Source organism: Phocoena phocoena, chromosome 4 (assembly GCF_963924675.1).
Source record: "Phocoena phocoena chromosome 4, mPhoPho1.1, whole genome shotgun sequence".
Taxonomy (NCBI): Eukaryota; Metazoa; Chordata; class Mammalia; order Artiodactyla; family Phocoenidae; genus Phocoena; species Phocoena phocoena.
Window position 1 is genome coordinate 63653083 of NC_089222.1, and position 14480 is coordinate 63667562.

A 14480-nucleotide genomic window follows, 5' to 3' on the forward strand; every position below is an offset into this window, starting at 1 on the left:
CGTGGGCTTTCTCTAGTTGTGGTGAGTGGGGGCTACTCTTGGTTGCGGTGCGCGAGCTTCTCATTGTGGTGGCTTCTCTTATTGTGGAGCATGCTAGGTGCATGGGCTTCAGTAGTTGTGGCACGCGGGCTCAGTAGTTGTGGTTCGTGGGCTCAGGCTCAGTAGTTGTGGCACATGGGCTTAGCTGCTCACAGCATGTGGGATCTTCCTGGACCGGGGCTCGAACCCGTGTCCTCTGCATTGGCAGGCGGATTCTTAACCACTGCACCACCAGGGAAGTCCCGATCATATGGTTTTTATTCTTCAGTTTGTTAATGTGGTGTATCACATTGATTAATTTGTGGATACTGAAGAATCCTTGCATCCCTGGGATAAATCCCACTTGATCATAGTGTATGATCCTTTTAATGTATTGTTGGATTCAGTTTGCTAGTATTTTCTTGGGTATTTTTACGTCTATATTCCTCAGTGGTATTGGCCTGTAATTTTCTTTTTTGGTGGTACCTTTGTCTGGTTTTGGTCTCAGGGTGATGGGGGCCTCATGGAATGAGCTTGGGAATGTTCCTTCCTCTGCAGTATTTTGGAAGAGTTTCAGAAGGATAGGTGTTAATTCTTCTCTAAATGTTTGATGGAATTCACCTGTGGAGCCACTGGGACCTGGACTTCAGTTTGTTGGAAGTTTTTAAATCACTGTTTCAATTTCAGTACTTGTGATTTGTCTGTTCATATTATCTGTTTCTTCCTGGTTCAGTCTTGGATGGTTGTATATTTCTAAGAATTTGTCCATTTCTTCTAGGTTATACATTTTATTGGCATATAGTTGTTTGTAATAGTCTCTTATGGTTCTTTGTATTTCACTCGTGTCAGTTTTAACTTATTTTTCATTCTGTTGTTAACTCCTTCTTGTGTATTTTAAATTTCAGTTATTGTATTCTTAAGATTTGATCATTCTTTTATATATTTTCTATTTCTTTTTTGCAGTTATCATTGTGTTCATCCATTATTTTCCCATGTTCAGTTAGCATTTTATTACTAATGCTTTGAACTCTTTCCAGGTAAATTATTTATCACTTTTTAAATTTGTTTCCCTCCCCCTTAGTGAATTTACCTTTTTCTTTCATATTCCTCTCTTTTTATATCTTGCTTGACATTCTCTGTTCTTCTGTGTGAGATTATGTGAAACAGTTCCATATCCCAGTCTTGAAGGCATGTCCATATGTGGGAGCATCTCTATGAAGTCTGCTTGTTCCCAGTGGCATTGGTGGAAGAGCTAATTTTAAAGTGAGCATAGGCTGCATCTTTCCCTATTATGTGCTACAAGGCACTGTATTGCTGGCATGTAGCCCTATTAGGGGTGGTGCCGAGGCCTAAGGGTCTGGAGCAGGATCTTTGAGCGAGTTGGGCTTCTTCCCAGTGTGATGGTGGTATTCGCTATGGTTGGGGATATGGCTGGGACCTAAGGGTTTGGGGCTGCACTTCTAAACTTGTTCCACTTCTTCCCTGGTATGCACATATTGGGTAGAGGCAGGGTCAGGGCCAGAGCAGTAGGAACCACGCTAATAAGCTGTTTCCACTTCTACCTTTGTGCAGTTGTACTAGCAATGGCAGTCTCCACCCTAGCTGGAGGCAGGACAAGGGCCTGAGTTGATTCCACTCCTTCCCTAGTGCTTGCACATATTTGTGTGCAGGCAGTGACAGTCTCTGACGTGGCTGGAGGAAGGGTTATAGTCCAAGCAGCCTCTGCTCCCTCCCAAGTACAGGCATGCATGCTAGTATCTGCAGTGGCTCTCTCTGCTCTGGCTAGATGCAGGGCCATGGTGTGAGGTGGGCTCCACTCCCTCCATGTTTACTCAGGCTCATTAGAAATGAAATTTCTAAAAGGAAATTTTTTGAAATGGCTTTTTCTTAATTGGTTACTGCTGGTATATGTTATTAATTTTTGTTCAGTGTCTTATATCTAGCAACCAGGCTGAATTCTTTTTTCGTTCAAATATTTTCTAGATTTTTTTATGACAGTAATTTTTTCTGAGAATAATGGTAGTTTTTTTTCTTTCTTTCCAATTTTATACTTTTCTCATTCCCTCATCAGATATCTAGGAGCTCTGGGATATTATTGAACAGAGGCAGCGATAGTATGCATTCTCTCCTTGTTCCTTATTTAAAAGGGGATGTGTCTAACATTTTATGTTAAATATGGCGTTTATTGTCAGATTTTGATAGATAATTTTTATTAACCTAGACAAGTGCCATTACCAGTTTGGGTTAGAGTGTTTTGTATTGTTTTTATTTTTGTCAAAAATGGGTGCTGCATTTTACTAAATACTTTTTCTGCATTTGTTGAAATGATCACATGTTTTCCTCCTTTGATCTGTTAACCTATAATATGTTATTTGTGCCTCTCTTTTTTTCTTACTCCTAAGAAAGTTTTATTCTATGTTATTAGTCTTTTCAAAGACTAATTTAGCTAGGTGGTTTGTGACCACCTAGAGGGATGGGATAGGGAGGGTGGGAGGGAGGGAGACGCAAGAGGGAAGAGATATGGGAACATATGTATATGTATAACTGATTCACTTCGTTGTAAAGCAGAAACTAACACACCATTGTAAAGCAATTATACTCCAATAAAGATATTAAAAAAAAAGACTAATTTAGGATTTTCTTTTAAACCTCGCTATTGTTTCTCTGTTGTTTCTTTCCATGACATTCTTTTCTGTACTTATTTTCTTTCTTTTACCTTAGCTTAACTGGCATTTCTTTTTTACTTATTAGACACTCTTAGTTTATTAATTTTCATTAAGATCCCACAAGCTAATGTGTAGAGTTTTCATTGTCATTTTGTTCTAAATATTTTGTGAATAATTACACTTATCAATTTCTGGTGTATATTATTACTATTTATGTATACATGTTACCTTTTGTGCAATGGATATACCTGATTCAGGTGCATAACAACTTTTTAAATAAATAAGTGAAAAAAAATGAGTTACCTTGGTTCAGTCAGAGTCCCAAATGGGTCACTCTAAGACTAGAGAGTCAAATATTTGCATGTTATACTGTAAAGTAGCATACTACTAGGGTATGAATTCACTATTTACTATCATAGGTTTTTCTTTCATCCTTAGTAGGACCTTCTGACTCCACAAACAAGATTTTTGAGCAAAAAAGCTTTATCTTTTCTTCTTTCCTAGATTACCCAGAAGTATCAACTTCATGAAGTCACTGCTTATCTATTAGAAAAGAAAGGAGATATTCATGGTGCCTTCTTAATAATGCTAAAGGTAACATTTTACTGTATTTGCTTTGTCATGTTTCTGTCTAGCCCTATAACCATTTATCAATCCATCTTTCCTTCGTGAGATAAAATTGACATACAGCATTGTGTAAGTTTTTGTCAATCCATCTTAATTCTTATGTTTCAAAATAAGCTGCAGACAATACACTTTTTTTGTACATTTTATCTCTAAATATTTTTATCATGCATGTCATGATACACCAGTATGCCACATGATACTAATCCCAAGGCTTAGTAGTTGTGGCTTGCGGGCTCTAGAGCACAGGCTCAGTAGTTGTGGCGCATGGGCTTAGTTGCTGCACAGCATGTGGGATCCTCCCAGACCAGGGCTTGAACCTGTGTCCCCTGCATTGGCAGGCGGATTCTTAACCACTGCGCCACCAGGGAAGCCCTGTGCTTTTTATATACACAGCAATTCTCTTCTGAATGGCAGAGATCATTCTTAATAACCTTGTTGTTTCTTGGAGTTTACCTTTAAAATATGGTAATTCAGGTTATTGGTGGATTAGAAATATAAAGTGTTCTTTTTACCTCCTAGAGACTACAAAGCAAACTTCAAGAGATAACACATCAAGATGAAAGTAAGTTCTCGAGTGTAATTCACAATTTCTTTTTCCATGGGCCCCATGTTTTAAAAGATATTAAATGATTATTATTATGTAATAATCACATTGATCTGCATGTTACTGTTTATCTGACATTGATCCCAATTTTGGCTTGTTTTCAAGGGCTCATAATAGGAAGTAATATAAACCACTGTAGTTTTGCAGTGCTAATTGTCAGTAGAGGTCATTGGACAGAAAATTAGGTAGTCTTCACGGGTCTTGATTCATTTTTTAGTTATATTTCTGTACTTATGTTTTGGTTATTATAAATGAGGTACATAACTAACATCTTAAAAATTACTATAATGTGCTGAACAACAGCAAAGCAGAGCTTCTAATCAGTAAGTAATAATCAGTGTTTCTGTATTGAATTTATATAATTTTAGCAGAAAGCAGTAAAACTTGAAACAGTTTAAAATCTTGAATGGCTTTGTCACAGATAGATATGTAATTCCTATTATATTCCTTGATACTAAAATAAAGTTATTTATTTTGTAAAAGTGTGGTAAAATAAACATAACATAAAATTCACCATTTTTAAGTTTACAGTTCATTGGCAATAAGTACATTCACATCATTGTGCAATAATCACCACCATCCATCTCCAGAACCTTTCAGCATCCCAAACTGAAACTCTGTACCCATTAGACAATTACTCCTAATTCCCTCCTCCCCACACAGCCCCTGGTAACCACCATTCTACTTTCTGACTTGATGAATTTGAATTTGATTACTCTGTGTATCTCATAAGTGGAATCAAACAGTAATTGTCCTTTTGTGTCTAGCTTATTACACTTAGCATAAAGTCTTCAGGATTTATCCATGTTGTGGCACATGCAGAATTTCATTCATTTCTAAGACTGAATAATATTCTATTTTATGTATATACTCCACTTTGTTTTTCCATTCATTTATCAATGGGCACTTGGTTGCTTCCACCTTTTGACTATTGTGAATAATGCTGCTATGAACGTGGGTGTAGAAATATCTTTTTGAGTCCCTGCTTTCAGTTCTTCTCGGTGTATACCCAGAAGTGGGATTACTAAGTTAAATGATAATTCTATTTTTAATTTTTTGAGGAACCACCATACCGTTTTCCATAATGGCAATATCATTTTACATTCTCACCAGCAATGCACAAGGGTTCCAAATTCTCCACATCTTCACTAACACTTTTATTTTCTGTTTTCTTGGTAGTAGCCATTCCTAATGAGTGTGAGGTAGCATCTCATTGTGGTTTTGATTTGCATTTCCCTAATGATTGGTGATGTTGAGCATCTTTTCTTAGACTTATTGGCCATTTCTGTATCTTCTTTGGAGAAATGTCTATTCATATCCTTTGTCCACTTTTTCTTTTTTTTCTTTTTTTTTTTTTTTTTTTGTGGTACGTGGACCTCTCACTGTTGTGGCCTCTTCCGTTGCGGAGCACGGGCTCTGGATGCGCAGGCTTAGCGGCCTTGGCTTACGGGCCCAGCCACTCCACGGCATGTGGGATCTTCCCGGACCGGGGCATGAACCCGTGTCCCCTGCATCAGCAGGCGGACTCTCAACCACTCTGCCACCAGGGAAGCCCCGCTTTGTCCACTTTTGAATTGGATTATTTGTTTTCCTATTACTTGACATTTTCAAAATATCCCTCCCAAAGTTCAGAGAAACACTTGATAGGTGATTTTTAGATTGTTTTACCTTTTTAACCCACTAACACATTTCTTGGACCCCTTAGCCCACACATTCCCCTAAACACCTTTACCCTAATTCTCCATATATTATTTGTTTTTGGAACTTCCATAACGGTTGACTTTTCTGTATTTAGTCCAACTAAACATTTAATTATTGTTTTTGTGCTTTAGTATACATTCAGTCAATTTGACTATTAGATTTGTTGCATTTATGGCATTTTTCTCTTTCAATTTACTGTTATGGGAATAATTTTTATAGACATTACATGAAGGATTGTGGGAAAAGTAAGAATGTTTCCCCCAGATCACTGCAGTAATTTGCAGGTGATATGTGTAGGGAAGCCAAGTCCTTGAATTCCAATGAAGGTAAATTTCTCAGTAATAGTCTCATAACTGCCATTTACTGTCAGATTCAATTTTGACAGTGTGCTTAAGAATTTTGAAGGAGTTGGTAATTGCACAGCACTGGGCTAGTTTCTGTGGGTGATACACAGATGGCTAAAACACAGTCCTCACCCAAAGAGCTATATAGTCTCTTGAAGGAGACAGATATGTAAATAAAAACCTCTAATGCATGTAGAATCAAATACTATAAAAAAGGTACAGTGAGAGTGACAAAGGGTTGTGGAAAATTGGGGAACTACCTGTAACTGAGATTCTTTTCTGGAAGATGTGACCTTTGAAGTAATCACGATTGGAATGATGAATAGGAATTTGATAGACAAAAGCAAGGAAAGGGTCTTCTGGGCCGAGGAGGACATGAGAATGAAAGTGCCTGGCTAGTAACCTTGGGGAGGAGGAAATAATCTGGTGATATAAGAGCACCGAGGGTGGGAAGATGCACCAGGATGTTTACTGTGTTTACTTAGGATCAGAGGTTTATTGACATTCTCTTTGTAAAAATTAGAAGTCTTTGATAGTTTTTGTGCATGAGACTCATATGTTTGGACTTGTGCTTAAGAGAACTGTAGTGACAGTATAAAAGGGAATGAGGAAGGCAAGATTTGGAAGTCAAAAGTTAATTTAGTGGCTGCTGCAGTAGTGCAAACGAGGTGATGAAGGGCTCCACTCGGGTAAAGTAGTGGGTATATGAGAGTGTGGAAGTAGAATTAACAAAATTAACAATTTATTTGAATGTACAGGTGAAAGCATCAAAGATGGTGAAGATTTATAAACTGGTTGACTTAAAGGTCATGGTTCTATTAACTTAGTTTGGAAATGTGGCGGGGGAGCAGATTTGAAGTAAGAAAAATGGGTTGGGTTTTGCACATATAAAGTTCAAAGTGACTGCAGGATGTCCATGTAGAGATAGATGTCCTAGAGCCTGGTGAAAATTCAACCTGCAGATTATGAAAGGAATAAGGGCTGGAGGTGTATATTTGAAAATTATTAGCAAGGACATAGGAATTAAAACCAGAAGAGTGGCTGAAATTATTGAAAAAAATGAAAAGAAAAGGGCCTGAGATAGTATCTTGGAGAAATACATACATTTAAGAAATAGAGGAAGAAATGGTAGAGCAAGAAAGATAAAAGATAATCTTTCTATTAACTAATCCACAGATAAATGGTTGGGAATTTTCCATAGCCAAAGCATATTAAAATGCTACGTATGATGTGCTTTCTCTGTCCTAGGAATGTCAGACATTTATACGGAAAACTGTTGCAAAGAACTACCTACTTTTTATCTACTGAAGTTCAGTATCAAGTCTTATACATGATTATATCATAGAAAACAAAGTATGCAGAGAAAAGAATGTTTAATTTTTTACAGAAGCTTTGAGATTATCAGTAATATACCCTTGAGTGATGTTAACAATTTTTCTAAATCTAGATACCAAAGAGGATCCCTCACTGAAGAATGTTGAAGAGACCATGGTGGAGACAATTGCCCTTTGCCAGAGAAATTCACATAATTTGAACCAGCAGCAGAGAGAGGTAGGAGAGTGACTACAGAGGCTTTTAAAAATCTGTTCTGGTCTGAAACTAGGAATTAATTCTATTTCCACTGCCCTCTCAGCTACCTGAGTTCAGTGCTCCCAGGAGTATAAGACTCCTAAAGTTATTATGAGGAGTGCCTGTCTGCTTTGTTCTCACAAAAGGCTTTATATTCTTAGATTTGGCTGTGCTGCAAAATTTAGGTGTGTGAATACTAGATGTCCTTGTTCTCTTTGGACTGAGTTTTTGTGTATTCCGTGTAGTGGTACTGTGGTTGTGTCGTCCATTTATCATTTGTACCGTTCCCCGTGGATAAGGGGAGCGTGAAGCACTAGAGGAAAAGCCTCAAGGGATACAGAGAAAGCTGAAAAAGGTCAAGAAGGCTATGGTGTAGTAGTTCTCATCCTTGGCCGCACATAAGAGTCACATGGGGAGCTTTGAAAAATCCCAGACTGTACCTGAGATCAATTAAATTATAGTCTTTGGGGCTGGGCCGAAGTCATCAGTATGTTTTAAGGCTTCCCACATGATTCCACTGTGCAGCCAAGGTTGGAACCACGTCTGTAACAGATTCCAGACTGCAAAAAGGGAGAACACAGAGCTGAAGGAGATATAGTAGAGCACGTGGGGCGGGTGGGAGTTACAGCAATGAAGCAAAAACCAAGGGGGCGAGATGCAACTTGACAGCTAAATTGTGCAGTAGTTTTAAGAAGTAAAGTTAGCAGTGTGATATGTATGGCATAACTGTGCCTGCCCCTCCAGGCTCTGGCCTCTGACTTAACACCACCTGACCTCCTTCCACTGCCTGGGCTTCTGAAATGGGAAGCAGGGTAAATTTTTCATATATAGTTTGCCGTACATGTTCCAATGAAAATGATAAACTTTGTATGTTTCTGTTCTTATGAGATGGGTAAATTTCTCCTTTATGTTTTTGTCAAGGGTTTTTTTAAGGTCATAAATTTTGAATACCCTTTAGAATATAAATTGTATATAACAAACACATTTATATAATAGATGTGGTTTTTTTATTTAAAAATTTTTTGAGTGAAATGATACATACCCATTATTTTTTTAAATCCCGCAATACAGAAAGTTACACAGAGGGATGTTTAAAAAAATTACCCTGTATCCATCTTATCACCCAGAAATAACCGTCGTTATCATTTGGTGAATATCACTCTAGATATTTTTTATCTACCTAGGTTAACATAATTTTAGAAAAATTGAATCAAATAATGCTTGCTTTAAAAATATAGTATTTAATCTCATTTAGGAAACTTATGTAAAACTGAGGAAATTCTGAAATTCAAGTAAATAGTTCTTCAATACACTATCTCTTAATAAATCTCCCTGAAGTTGAAAAAAATCTAAATAACTGTTAATAGATTAGAAGTATCATTTATAATTACATTTTGGTTTTTATAATATCTATGATGTCCGACCAGTAAGGAAGTTTACATGAACTCATACACACTTGCTCCAGCCTCCCTTCTCCATCCCTCTGAATTTTAGTTAGTTATGTTATTTTACCTCATTAAGGTTAACAATACATTCTTTTCTGTATCCACAGTTCCCATAGTTGTTCAATCTTTATTTAAATGGATTATGGGCTTTACAGCATTCCTTTTGCCCTGATTTTTCCATTCCTACGTTTTTGTTTTCATTTATCTTTTGGCTGTCTGCATTTGGACATGGTTATATTTTGATAGAAAAACACAAGAGGGTAAAACTATTAAAGCTATGTTTATACATAAATATACATAAATATTTTTCAACCCTTCTGTCTCCTCCCTAACATCTATTTGATATTCTTCCTTCTTCTTGTGGAAAATTTAAGGAAAAATGACAATTATAAATTGTCATTGTTTTATAAATAGAGCCATTTAGGCTCACATAAGCTGAAATATGTCCAGATTCACATATATTAATGGTAGAATTAGATATAAAATTCATGCCTCCAGAACTCTAGGGATTATTCTGACTATATTTGAACTCTTATCTCTTAATCAGAGACAGGACTAAGGCTTCCTTTGATGTGGTGAAAGGGTAATTTATTCTGTATTTTTTTGTCTAAAAATATATCTGAGTTGGAATCTGTCTGTTCCTCTCTTAGACACACACACATGCCTCTCACACCACTCTCTACTCCCCCCCACCCTCCAACAACTGGTTTTTGCTTCTTTTCTGAACAACGTTCATAGCAACAATAAAAACATTGCATGTTAGTTTTTATGTAAATACTATTTTTGTGAAAATGCTGAACTGATTTTATGTAATAGCAAACATTAATTTTGGGGGATTTTCATGGTTCTTTCCCCTGTTCCTCTTTGCTTTTTTTTTGGTTTGGAGAGAGTGAGAACAAGAGCTGTTGCCACCGACCCTAATCTAACTAGAAAATTTGAAGTATCCAAAAGCTTGGTAATGAATTGTCTGTAATATCTCTTTCCAAAAGTTTCTTCAGAGATTTAATGTCATGGAGTATTTCCTTAAAGTTAGACTGCAGGAAATCGGGTTGTCAGTCCTTCCCTAGGTAGAATCTATACCTGTCCTACTTTGTATGTCCGTCTACCCCAGTGTCCAGTGATTGCATAAATAAAGAATATGGCTTTCTTATGCACATAATTCCCTGAAAAAGAAAGCTGTTGATTATGTAACATGAGAAAGTAATTCAGGTTCAGTTGTGTTGCTCTCAGGCGTTTGGATTGTTATTTTAGCCTGTGGGTTTTTAGAATTTATCCAAGTTAACATTTTAAGAACCAACATTAAAGAGCAAGAGAGACAAAATATTTAAAAGGTGTCTACCATGTATTTCAGGTTAATGTGGAGATTTAATTGAAGAAGAACAATTTCTCTATTTAGGGTATGAACACTTCCCATGGCTATTATCTCTGCAACCATGCTTCCCCCAGTCTGCTATTTATAAACCAAGAATAAAGTAACCTTTAAAAAGGTAATTCTTCTAAAATTTTTGGACTAAATAAGAAAAATTTTAAATCAAATTTCTAAATATAATAAATATAAAAACCAAAAGGTAAAAATTAGGTATACCATATACAGTTAAATTAAAAGACTATAAAAATACATTGAAATAAATGATGTGGTTGTAAAAACAAATTGAAATAGGCAACGAAAACACAAGCTAAGTAAAGCCATCCAAGAATAAAATACAAGATTAAAAATTCATGAATACTAGATAAATTAAATTAAAATTTCAATAAAATAAAGAATTGCCAGTATACAACATAGTTAAAACCAGTATCTTAAGAATTTGAAGAAATACTGTTAAAAAAAAATGTACATAAAATCCTGGCCTTAGAAAACCTCAAATGGGGGCAGATAAGGTCTTCCTTGTAGAGCTCTTCAGTGGAAGGTCACCCCGTGTGAAAGTCAGCCGACCTTTAGCCTGTCCCCTTAACCATGCTTGTCCTGCTTTGTCAATACTGACTTGTTTTTCATACCTCTTGGATGTTTGCAGGAATAGGTTTCTCCCAAGATACTGAGTGAAATAAGGCCTTTGTAAATCATTACCCAACAGGAAAATATGCTTGAAATTTTTAAATGTATTAGTTTGATTTTTGATGATGAAGATTTTTCCTAAGGCTTAGGAAGAACACATATGATGCACATATGGCAGTGTATAATCATTGGCAAATTACTCAACTTCTCTAAGCTTCAGCATCTTATCTCCAGTAAAGATAATGCTTACTGTATAAGGTTATCATGAGATTGAAACGACAAAATGTATGTAAAGCATTTAATACAGTGCCCTACGTAATAGGAATAAATAAATGTTAGATCTGTTCATTTATGTCATGATGTGATTGGAAATGTTAATTGAAATAATGTTAACTTCCACTTCTTAGTCAGTGATGACTGAGGAAATAACAAAATAATGCTTGATATAGGAGAAAACTTCGGATAACTGTATTTATTTATCTTGCTTGACATAGCTGATGAGAAATGGGGGGAGGGTAGTTGTGGGAGAGTTCTTTATTCCCTTCTGCAGTACATAGGGCCGTTTAGACTGTGTCAGTGAAACATTTAAGAACGTAGCCTGAGGCTCTGCTCTGGCTCCTTTGAACCTACCCTTTTCTGAGACACAGGAGATTTGCAGTTCCAAGGTCTAGACTTACTAAACTTCAGCTTCCTTATTTTCCCAAGGTGCATGATAAAGATATCTGTTCTGGCTGTGATCTTTGCTTTTTTACTGTCTTTCCTCTTCCCAGTCAAGTGTTCCATCTTTTCTTTTTCTAATTTTTACCAACAAATGTATGTGAGAAGTACATTTCAACCTGTGAAACACTAAGCTGATGTTAGTTGTTCTTAAAAACAACAGAGTACTTTTGTTTTCCTTTGGTTTCCTCTGCCATTATAGGCACTCTGGTTTCCATTACTGGAGGCAATGATGGCACCTCAGAAGCTGTCTAGTTCAGCTGCGCCTCATCTGCACTCTGAAGGTAAGGTCATAGTGTCCACCTATTCTGTCCCCCAATTTCTATCTGCTGATGATTGTCATTTTGATACCTCTCCCAGCATCGTATTTTTATTATTTTCCTTAATGAAATCATACTGTACTGCTGATCTCATTTTTTCATGTTCACTGCTTTCTGTGGCACCAGTTATATCATTTGTCTTGGATAATAGTAGCTTTGCAACTTACCAGCAGTTAACTTTAAAATATCAAACTGGCCTTGGTTAGCCAAGTTTCTAGGAAGTTGTATTCCTATGACTTACAGGAAAGACAAAAACCTCTTATTTTAAACTAACCTTAATATTGACATTTTGTTATAACAGCTCTGAAATCTTTGACCATGCAAGTTCTAAACAACATGGCAGCATTTATTGCCCTTCCATCAATCTTGCAAAGAATCTTGCAGGTGAGTTGAAAAGGGGAAAATTCAGTGTTGATCAATTTTAACTAATATTTTAGTTATGTATAAATAACAGCAAATTGGGCTAATGTGTAAATGGATCTCAAGCATAATGCAGCTGATTTTTGGCATTAACGAAATATCTAACTTACAACTCTCATCCTTCCTAGCACTCCAGTGATGTGGGTTTGCCTGGCACACACTTGCAACCTTCAGTTAGGGGGTGCAGGCTTCAGTTCACTGTGACCTTTGGATTCAGATACACAAGCTTCCTTTTGGTGTGCTAACTGGGAGAGAATCACCATTGCTTCCAGCTGATTATACTTTTTAGATCAAAAAGAGAAACGTAGGGTTTCCCTGGTGGCGCAGTGGTTGGGGGTCCGCCTGCCGATGCGGGGGACGTGGGTTCGTGCCCCGGTCCGGGAGGATCCCGCATGCCGCGGAGCAGCTGGGCCCGTGGGCCACGGCTGCTGGGCCTGCGCGTCCAGAGCCTGTGCTCCGCGGCGGGAGAGGCCACAACGGTGAGAGGTCTGCGTACCGCAAAAAAAAAAAAAAAAAGAGAGAAACATAAAAATTATATTAATATAGACATTTTTTAATCTTGTTACTTCGGGTTTCTAACTCATCCTAAAACTTTCTGTCCAAAGCTCATCTCCTACTATAAATTCTAACTGGCTTTGTGTCCAAAGTCTTTGTAGGAAACATCATTCCAGCCTGTTTTCTTCAGCAAAACGGCCCGAACCTTTCCAACTTCATCAAAAAGAGAACACTAAAAATATGCTAAGATATATTTTTAGAAACATCTGTGAACATTCTTGGGTAAACAGCAGGAATTATCCTTAGAATCCATTTTGTCTTCCCTTACTTTACCCAGGATAGAGACACACCAAAAAGAAAGAAAAAAATAAAGTCAGACAGTAATATGATGCCATTGATCTTCATAATTTTCAAATGATTTTTATCCAGTCAAGAATGTCCCTCTCAGCTCTTTTTTAAGACTCTCCAAGCTCTCCTTCCGATCTGGTATGAAGCAGCTGGACCTTTGCTGATAAGACTACTGCGTCCAGCAGTCTCTCACCACATTGTACGTTATCCTTTAGAATGTATCTTCACACGTATCATTTCATTGATCCTTATCATGAATTGAATAATAATTTGGTACAGACTACTTTTCTTATATCCATTCTAAAATATATTAGTCATAAGGTTTTTTTTTATTTTTTCTTGCGGTACGCGGGCCTCTCACTGTTGTGGCCTCTCCCGTTGCAGAGCACAGGCTCCGGACGCACAGGCTCAGTGGCCATGGCTCACGGGCCCAGCCGCTCCGTGGCATGTGGGATCTTCCCAGACCGGGGCACGAACCTGTGTTCCCTGCATCGGCAGGTGGACTCTCAACCACTGTGCCACCAGGGAAGCCCCAGTCATAAGGTTTTTAATCATATATAAAGTAATATATAATAAGACAAGAATACTTTAATTTACCAGGTAAATTAGAAAAAAATGAAATCCTAAAGCCAAAAGTGTCTTCCCTCTCATTGTACGCATTTAGCTTTATTTTGAGCTTTAACCACACTTTGACACATAAACTATAATAAATATAAATTGATTTTTTATCTTGGCATAAGCATATGATGTCTTAAAAAAATGTATTTCAGACTCATGTCCTTGAAGGCTTTTGATATTTGAAAGTCTTAACTTTATTTTTGTGTTATACTGGCATTTATTGTAATTGCATTCTTATCATTTCCCACCTTCAGTGGTTGTTAACTCACACTAATAAGGAGAGTATGCTGATTCTTAAATTCCTTATTTGCATGTTTGTGATCACTGTAATGATAACTCTACCTTATATTTGTATAGAGATTTTTATTTTTTCAAGTTGCTTTCACAGATAATGCTAATTTAAGCTCATTCCCATTATATCATGTAAGCTCCTTCATTTGTTTCAGTCCCTGGTCTTTTGAGAAGTTAATAATTAATTGGTTTATATATTATATGTTACCCTGTTTGGTTATTATCTGTGTAGATGAAAGGCACATCTACACATCTACACATCTGTGTAGAAAGAAAGGCACAGTTCTTGCCCTAAAAGGCCTGT

The 14480-nt window shown here is 36.9% G+C and overlaps 1 protein-coding gene across 3 annotated transcripts in view; it reads left to right on the forward strand.

Moving 5' to 3' along the window:
• The window catches only part of VPS8 (VPS8 subunit of CORVET complex), a 300917-nt gene that overhangs the window by 185821 nt on the left and 100616 nt on the right, over nucleotides 1-14480 (forward strand). For all 3 annotated transcript variants that reach the window (XM_065876043.1, XM_065876044.1, XM_065876045.1), the window contains 5 exons: nucleotides 3189-3278; nucleotides 3831-3873; nucleotides 7408-7511; nucleotides 11887-11968; nucleotides 12306-12388. In XM_065876043.1, the coding sequence (XP_065732115.1) occupies nucleotides 3189-3278; nucleotides 3831-3873; nucleotides 7408-7511; nucleotides 11887-11968; nucleotides 12306-12388 (402 nt within the window). The remainder of the gene's footprint in view (nucleotides 1-3188; nucleotides 3279-3830; nucleotides 3874-7407; nucleotides 7512-11886; nucleotides 11969-12305; nucleotides 12389-14480) is intronic.